The sequence below is a fragment of the Solea solea genome, chromosome 1, assembly GCF_958295425.1.
Source record: "Solea solea chromosome 1, fSolSol10.1, whole genome shotgun sequence".
NCBI classification, from domain to species: domain Eukaryota; kingdom Metazoa; phylum Chordata; class Actinopteri; order Pleuronectiformes; family Soleidae; genus Solea; species Solea solea.
In genome coordinates, this window is record NC_081134.1 from 25,310,364 (window position 1) to 25,320,105 (window position 9,742).

Here is a 9,742-nt window from a genome sequence, read left to right on the forward strand (position 1 = left end):
CTGCAGCAGAGTCATTTGTCTTAGTGTTGAACATGTCGTCACTTTCAAATACATGAAGATGAAGAAACACGTGTAAAATTGACCATCAAGAGTTTGGAATAATTGTGTTTTTGGACATTTTCTACAAAAAACAGAGTCATCAGCAAACATGTGTGTAGCGCTCCCCTCGGTAATCTTAGAGATGAGGTCAGGGCTTTTGGGCTCTTCTAATATATTTGTTACAATTCTTAACCCTGATTAACTCAGTGTTAATATTTGGTTTGGATCTCTTTTTGAATTACACACATTAACTACTTCTAACTTACCACCTTTAACTTATACCTTTAATAAAGATTTTAAATACCACAGATGAATCCCACTTAAAAGGTAAGCAACAGAATGCACAACACAAGATTTTAGAAAAATAACATCTCAATTATTTACTTAACAATGAAATGATTAATGCAATATGAAAATAAAATATATATGAATGTTCTTTTCTTTTCTCAAACCATCAAAATAAAATCCCTCTTTTTCAAGGTCAACACTGTAAATAAATAGTCCCTTTCTTACAGGAAACACAATAACTGAAATACCCCTCTTATTTTAAGGAGAATAATAACGTAACTGAAAACACCCTTTTCCAGGTAAACACAGTAACAAACACTGTACCACAAGTAAAAGCAAATATCAAAAACACAATTTGTGGGCCCACACACCTTTTGACTAAAACCGGCACTCAAATATAATGGGGTACCCCTTTAGAGAATCGGTGCAGGCCTGGGTGAAGCTTGGGTTCGTTGAAGCCTCAAACGAAATGGCTGCTTCATCCTTTCCGGGCCACAGAAAAGAAAAAAAGGTACCTTACTGATCAATGTTGTACACACACAAATGGGCTGATGACCGGAGAAGAGATGAGTTGAGGAGAAAAGCCATCTGAAGGAAACGTAGTCCAGCCACTCCCGATGTCGCGGTGCTCGCGCGTCGTCTGCAGCTCCACGTTCCTCTCCCGCAGCCTCTGCCGCACAGGTAGCTTGCTGCTAACTTGGCACAGTCACTGCGAGCTACTAGCTGCTGCGTTAGCTGCTAGCTCCCCGTCGTCCTCACGGGATGAGTAGTTCACTCACACGCACAGCAAAGTCACTACTTGGTCCGCTGGAGAGTCCGGGTTGAACACCTCCTCGAACTTTGTAACAAACATTTACTTAACAATCTCTTTTTTCGCTACGGTTTACCAACACGCTTCACGTGTCTTCGCTCACCGCTGCTCTCTCTCTCTCCTCTCTCGTCTCTCTCTCTCTCTCTCCCCGAAACACGTCCGATGTGACATTCCGACCCATCTGTATTAACCCCATAAATGCTGGTACTTACTGTTTTCACAGACACATTATATTTCAAATAAAACAATATACATATAACACATATTCAAACTGCTTTTAACATTTGTATAACATTTAAATGAATTTCAACCTTTTTAACCACGCTATTTATGTTTAAGTGAAATGATATCGCTAAATGTTTTTAACTGGGTTACACTCTCCCCCTTCTAAAGGTTTTTGATGTCCTCATCAAACATAATGAATCTTTATTGATCTCAACAGTTAACTATTGTAAAAGGCACAGGACCTCGTTTAGATTAACTCTTGCCAATCTGAATGACAACTCCTCTATGTACAATAGTGAGAGGCTGATCTTTTGCCTTACCAGGTTCATCATAAGTTAACCTGATGACTGGTTTCACTATTCTTTTTTGACTGATTTCCGGTTTGCAAATAACTTTAGCTTTAGTGACTGTCTCTGGACACTCATCGTGGCAAGGGTTATCAGACTCTGGATCACTTTCTTCCTCAGGAACTGAACCTTCATCTCCATCCTCTTCTCCCACACTGTTGTGTTCCCCCTCTTCACTTTCTTCCTCCAACAAGTCGTCCTCAGCAGGATCTCCATCTGACTGTTGAGAAACATCACCATCATTTTGGATGAGATTTGACTGCCCAGCAATACCTCTTTCCTTTTTCAGGATTTCTTCCAGGTAAGTACTGTAGGGTTTTTGAGGTCCATAATATTCCCCCTCCGAAGAGGAATCTGTGAACTCTTGCATCTCTTGAAGAACTTCCTGTACTTCAGGTAAGACTTTCTTTGATCTCTTTTGTGTCTCAGCTCTTGTTTTTGCTCTTGTTTTGACCTGTGACTTGTCCTCAACCTCAGTTGTCGGCATTCTTACAAACTGTCCAATTGGAAGGAGATGATCACGATGGAGAGTTTTGACTCCTCCTCTTCCATTCTCTGGTTTCACTTTGTACAGTGGAAGGTTTGGCATCTTTCCTAGAACCACGTAAGGGATAGGACTCCAACGACTCTCCAATTTATGTTTTCCTTTCAGTCCTAGATTGCTCAGTAACACTCTGTCACCGATATCCAGGTTTTGGAATCCCACTCTCTTGTCATAGGATCTTTTATTCCTCTGATGTGTCTTGTAGGCCTCGTCGGAAGCGAGCTTGTAGGCGCTCTGCAAGTCGTCTTTCAGCTTGGCTACATAGCGGGAATGGCAACCATCAGCTTTGCCATCAGGAGAGGTCCCAAAGCACAAGTCTATAGGAAGCCTTGCTTCTCGGCCAAACATCAAAAAATAGGGTGAGTACCCTGTAGCGTCACATTTGGTACTGTTGTAGGCGTGAACCAGGTAGCCAATATGTTTGCTCCACTGCTTTTTCCTCTCACACCCCAGGGTCCCAAGCATGGAAAGAAGAGTTCTGTTAAATCTCTCGGGCTGCGGATCTCCTTGCGGGTGGTAAGGAGTGGTTCGTGATTTCCGGATCCCCATCATCTTCAAAAGCTCTTTGATTAACTGGCTTTCAAAGTCTCTCCCTTGGTCTGAATGGATTCTTGCTGGCAGACCATAATGCAGGAAATACTTGTCCACCAGGATCTTTGCCACTGACTGTGCCTTCTGATTTCGGGAAGGAAAAGCCTGGGCGTATCGGGTGAAATGATCCGTGACAACCAAAACATTTCCAATGCCTGTAGAATCTGGCTCCAAAGAAAGAAAATCAATGCACACAAGGTCCATTGGTCCACTGCTCGAAATATGATGTAGGGGTGCTGCCCTATGACAAGGGATCTTCCGAGTGATACACTCTCCACAGTTCTTTATGTACTGCTCAACATCGCATGCAAGCTTGGGCCAAAAGAATCGGCTCCTCAACAAGTCCGTAGTTCTTTCAATACCAAGGTGTCCTAGATCATCGTGCGTGGCCTTCAACACCAGTTCTTTGAACCCGCTTGGCAAAACAAGTTGAGCCAGTTCTTCTCCGGAGGACCGCTTGCTTAAACGATGGAGTAGCCCATTCTTCATCATCAGCTTCCCCATCTCTTTTTGAAAACGAAAACTCTCTGGGCTGGATCCATTTCCTTCTGACCATTTTCCATGTGTAACACCTTGGATAGCAGTTCGGATAGCTGCATCATTCTCCTGAGCATCTATCAGCTCCTGCTTGGACATCTGTCCCAATGATTTCAGCTCCAGGTGAGACGGGAAGGCAAAAACATCGGGCACACATTCAGGAGAAGCTCCCAACTGATCTACATACCTCAGTGGACTGCCTGCCGTACCAGGAATGCAGATTCGTTTGCAGATGGATCTCACACCAGACTGTGGTATGGTTGTCCATTCCTCTGAACTCTCATCAGGCATAATCCTTGAGAGCAGGTCTGCGTCTATGTTATGTCTGCCTGGTCGGTACTGGACATCAAAGTTGTAGGTGGATAAGGCAGAGAGCCATCTGTGCCCCACAGCACTGAGCTTGGCGGTCGACAGCACATACGTGAGCGGATTGTTGTCCGTACGTACAGTGAATCTGACCCCATACAAATAATCATGGAATTTATCCACAACCGCCCACTTAAGGGCAAGGAACTCTAGCTGGTGCACGGGATAATTCCTCTCCGATGCCTTTAGCTTCCTGCTGGCGAAGGCGACTGGTCTCAGACCCTCACTGTGTTCCTGATATAGGACAGCACCAAGCCCTTTCAGGCTGGCATCTACATGCAGGATGTATGGCTTGTTGGGATCTGCACAGGCCAACACAGGTGCATGGGTAAGGCAGAAGATAATCTCATGGAAAGCCTCAGTGCAGGACTGGTCCCATCGCTCACCAAAAGGTTCGGACTCTTTGAGGTAAGACTTCGTGTTGTCTTTCTCAGTCTTCTTGCCCCTCTGGGTTGGAGCGTAGCCTTTAGTGAGCTCAGACAATGGCCTGACAATGGCTGCATAATTGGCGATGAAACGGCGGTAATATCCACAAAATCCCAAAAAGGATTGAAGAGCCTTCAGGTTTATAGGCTGTGGCCAAGTGGTAACTGCCTCTATCTTGGAGGGGTCTGGTGATACTCCATTGGCCGACACAATATGTCCAAGGTACTTTACCTTCGGGAGGCAGAACTGACATTTGTCGAAAGAAATTTTTAACCCAACCTCTGCCAGACGATCAAGAACTTTAAGAAGTCTCACTTCATGCTCTTCTAAAGTTCGGCCAAATACGATCAGGTCATCGAGGTAGACAAGGACTTCGAGGAGGTTCATGTCACCCACAGCCTTCTCCATTAATCTCTGGAAGGTGGCTGGGGCTCCAGTTATTCCCTGTGGCATCCTCTCAAATTGGAAAAACCCAAGTGGGCAGATGAAGGCTGTCTTTTCCTTATCTTCCTCAGCCATAGCGATTTGATAATAACCGCTCCGCAGATCAAGAACAGAGAACCACTTGCTTCCGGTCATCGAATCCAACACATCATCAATACACGGTGTGGTATACTGATCAGGAATTGTTCGGCTGTTTAACAATCGGTAGTCAATACACATTCTCACGGCTCCACTCTTTTTGCGAACAATCACAATTGGGGATGCATACGGACTACGAGACTCTTTAATGATCCCCGCACGCAGTAGTTCTTGGAGATGTTTTCTCACGTCCTCCAGGTCAGCTGGAGCAAGGCGACGAGAGCGCTCCCTGAACGGCCGTGCATCCGACATCCGGATTGTGTGCTCTACACTCTTTGCTAATCCGACATCCCATTCGTGAAGCGAGAAAACCTGGGACCTTGCGGATAGCTTCTGACGGAGTCTCTGTTTCCACTCCTCTGAGACAGGTGAGTCCCCAAAGTTGATCAGGCTCGGATCGAACTTTGTGTCAGCTGTCTTGGACGGAGATAGGTGAGTAACTGCATCTGTCAGATACATATGCCCGATAACTGTTCCCACGGGTATGACAGTCTCTGTCAAGGACTCATTTTGGACCAAGATTCTGAAATGGCTGACATTCACTTCTTCACTGAGCACCACCATTGGCTGAAGTAGCACACCAGCTGGAAGTGGAGTTAGAGGAGACGAGTCAACCATCAGGATTTCTTTGTCGACAGGGTGCTTGTACCTTACTTTACAGACTGCACTACAGTCACCACCAGGGGGCAGAGTCAGTGGGCCAGGGCCTTGCCATGACACACCAATCTCATCTTTCTCTTCCAGGGCTGTGGCTGTGTTAGTCGATGTTAGATTGGTATCTCTGAAACACTGCATTCCCAGTGTCTGTGTGACGTCAATGCCGTTGTCCTTACATTGCTGCACAAGACGTTGGATGTGGCTGGCATTAGTCCCTACAATGACAGGAGTCTGGTCTGCAGTTTGGGGCTGGGGGCAGACAGTCTGGTCGGCACCCGCAACCTTTGCTGGATATTCAATGTCGACAACTATGTACCCACGGTAGGGATAACTGCCCTTGGATTCACTTAGTCCCCACAGGGCTAAACCAGACACGGCGCGTATGGGAACATCAGACAGGTAAGTTTCATACCAAGACTCAAAGATAATGGTGACTTGCGAGCCACTATCAAACAAGGCATCACAGCAATGTCCATTTACTTTCACAGGTACTATGCTGGGTGGACCAATCAAGCCTTCAGGTATGCCAGCCGGCTCCGTTGAGGTAACAGCACTTTTCCTGACCCCACAGTTTACTTTACTAGCAGTGGAACCATCAGACTGCTGTTTGTCTTTTGTCATCTTTAGAGCATGAATTAGCTTTCTGATGACCTTGGCTTGATTTTCAGGGTTGTGGCATTTAGTAGCAAAATGTCCACTCTCACCACACCTATAGCAGAAATTCTCCTCTGACTTTTTTGGTGCTCCTTTGGAAGAGTTGGAGACCTGTTTTGAAGCCTCCATGGTTGAAACTGCAGCGTCTTGCTCAGTCATCTTGTTACTAGTTTTCTGCTTTAGTCGTTTCAATTGTTTTTTCAAGGCAGCCAGCTCGGCGTCTTGCCGGTTCTCTGGGCCAGGCAGTGCACTTATGCATGTAGCCTCCCTGTTATCTTCCTTGACTGGAGTGGATTGAGTCACAACTGATGCCACTAATGACTTCAGTTCCTTAATTTCCGCCTTTAAACTCTGCAGCTCAGCTTGCCTTATATCCACTTCTTGATTAGCATGCACTTGGTGTACTGAGGCGCTAAGCTTCTTCCTAGAAGTTTCATACTCTTCCTCAGCACGAATCTCAGTCAAAAGTTGTAGAAAGTTTGGAGGTGAAGCCTTCCTTTCTCTCAAGCGTAGCTGGATTAACATCAGGTCGGAAGCAATAGCACCCCTTAGCAGTTGCTCCAGTCGGGCTCGATTCATGCAGCTAGCCGGAAGACCACCTCGTTGAATCACCTTAGCTAAAGACCTCTCTAGACGTCGAAGGAAATCTGATAGTTTCTCTCCTTTTTGCTGTTGCATCAACCGAAAAGCAAAGTAGAGATCATCACCAGACTCAGCGCTTCCAAAAGCACTTTCAAGGGCTTCCAAGCACTCTTTTGGGCTGGCGTCAGGATTGGTGTGCCGCACTGCTTTCACAATTTCTAGTGCGGGCCCCTTTAAACTTCCAATAAGTCTGCGTCTTTTTTCTCTGTCAGAGCATTCAGTCTCTTCCACCATAAGCCATGCCTGCTCTAGCCAATGGTCAAATGGTTCCTCACCTGGCAGCGTTGGTAGGGCTCCTGAGAACATGCGTAGTCGACCATAACTTCCACCATCAGCTGGTTTTGTCGTCTTGTCCAACAGATCTCCAACAGCAGCCAGGATGGATTCAGTGGAACTAGAGGGCAGGGGTGTACTGGGGAATAATGATTTGAGGTCCTCCATTGTTTTCCCTTCAGCCTGCAGCAACCCTTTCAGTTTACTATTAAACTCTTCAGCAGCTGCCTGTGCCTTTCCAATGATGATAATAGACCATGCCTCTCCACCATCAATTGCCACAATTTCAGGAGGAACACTCTCCTCATTCACAGTCTCTTTGCACTCACACAAAACCATCCGTCGGTTTAGACTTGCACTGAAGTTTCTCCCACGGACACGCACCCGTCCCAAAGACTTGATAGTTTCCAGTGTTTCTTCCACGTCACTGATCTCTACATCTTCTGGGACGATGGTCATAAGGGCATGAGTCTCATCCAAACCCTCACCACGGCACCAGCGTTTTAACTCTGACACTAGTTCTGTTTTGTCCATGTTAATGCTGTTTATAAATTAGGTTAGCACTTTAGTTAGTTGCTTTAACTCTTTAGGCTTTAATTTTTCCTTAAACTGAGAAATCCAAACTATCCCAGCGGTGCCTCCATTTTATGTAGCGCTCCCCTCGGTAATCTTAGAGATGAGGACAGGGCTTTTGGGCTCTTCTAATATATTTGTTACAATTCTTAACCCTGATTAACTCAGTGTTAATATTTGGTTTGGATCTCTTTTTGAATTACACACATTAACTACTTCTAACTAACCACCTTTAACTTATACCTTTAATAAAGATTTTAAATACCACAGATGAATCCCACTTAAAAGGTAAGCAACAGAATGCACAACACAAGATTTTAGAAAAATAACTTCTCAATTATTTACTTAACAATGAAATGATTAATGCAATATGAAAATAAAATATATATGAATGTTCTTTTCTTTTCTCAAACCATCAAAATAAAATCCCTCTTTTTCAAGGTCAACACTGTAAATAAATAGTCCCTTTCTTACAGGAAACACAATAACTGAAATACCCCTCTTATTTGAAGGAGAATAATAACGTAACTGAAAACACCCTTTTCCAGGTAAACACAGTAACAAACACTGTACCACAAGTAAGAGCAAATATCAAAAACACAATTTGTGGGCCCACACACCTTTTGACTAAAACCGGCACTCAAATATAATGGGGTACCCCTTTAGAGAATCGGTGCAGGCCTGGGTGAAGCTTGGGTTCGTTGAAGCCTCAAACGAAATGGCTGCTTCATCCTTTCCGGGCCACAGAAAAGAAAAAAAGGTACCTTACTGATCAATGTTGTACACACACAAATGGGCTGATGACCGGAGAAGAGATGAGTTGAGGAGAAAAGCCATCTGAAGGAAACGTAGTCCAGCCACTCCCGATGTCGCGGTGCTCGCGCGTCGTCTGCAGCTCCACGTTCCTCTCCCGCAGCCTCTGCCGCACAGGTAGCTTGCTGCTAACTTGGCACAGTCACTGCGAGCTACTAGCTGCTGCGTTAGCTGCTAGCTCCCCGTCGTCCTCACGGGATGAGTAGTTCACTCACACGCACAGCAAAGTCACTACTTGGTCCGCTGGAGAGTCCGGGTTGAACACCTCCTCGAACTTTGTAACAAACATTTACTTAACAATCTCTTTTTTCGCTACGGTTTACCAACACGCTTCACGTGTCTTCGCTCACCGCTGCTCTCTCTCTCTCTCCTCTCTCTCCTCTCTCTCTCTCTCTCCCCAAAACACGTCCGATGTGACATTCCGACCCATCTGTATTAACCCCATAAATGCTGGTACTTACTGTTTTCACAGACACATTATATTTCAAATAAAACAATATACATATAACACATATTCAAACTGCTTTTAACATTTGTATAACATTTAAATGAATTTCAACCTTTTTAACCACGCTATTTATGTTTAAGTGAAATGATATCGCTAAATGTTTTTAACTGGGTTACACGTGCATCTAAACATCAGTGGACACAAATGACCTGACTGATAGTTATGTAATGTGGTTGCTGATCTGTCAACCTATGACCTGACTTTCAAACTGGGTTTGTCACTCATGTGACTCGGCCCACTGAGTTTCATGAGGCAAGGCAACTTTATTTATATCGCACATTTCATACACAAAGGCAACTCAATATGCTTTACATGAAACAAACATTTAACAGTAAGAATTGGAGAAATAAAAATAAAAACAATTGTATAAAAACAATTTAGAAAAAAACTAAGTATAGAAAAAATATAAAAGGAGAGAAATTAAATATAAGGTTGTAGCATATAATAATGATTTGCTTCAAAATCATTAAAAGGACATTGCAGTGCAAATGAAAGATTACAATTTAAAGTGCTTTGAAAGAGCTTAATCATAAGCACAGGAGAAGGGATTTTAACCTGGATTTAAAAATGTTCACAGTTGGGGCTGATTTCAGTTCTGCTGGTAGCTGGTTCCAGTTGTGTGCAGCATAACAGCTGAAAGCTGCTTCACCATGTTTAGTTTGAACTCTGGGCTCCACTATCTGACCTATGTCAGTAGATCTCAGAGCCCTACTGGGTTTATATTCTACTAACATGTGTTACGGTCGCTACTGGCTGCCGTTTAGCGTATATTCATTGTATTGTTTCCATGAGTGATTCTACCAGGCATGCAATTCCAGCTAGAGCAGAGGCTGTCTACTTCCTGCTTCCTGTTCACTGGTGTCTGT

The 9,742-nt window shown here is 44.4% G+C and overlaps 1 protein-coding gene across 1 annotated transcript; it reads right to left on the reverse strand.

The window, feature by feature from the left end:
- Positions 1-1,615: 1,615 nt before the first annotated feature.
- LOC131465683 (uncharacterized) lies at positions 1,616-8,922 on the reverse strand. Its single transcript, XM_058638583.1, has one exon. The coding sequence runs from the start codon at positions 7,514-7,516 to the stop codon at positions 1,616-1,618; it is 5,901 nt and encodes a 1,966-aa protein (XP_058494566.1). The 5' UTR covers positions 7,517-8,922.
- Between the last annotated feature and the right edge of the window lie 820 nt (positions 8,923-9,742).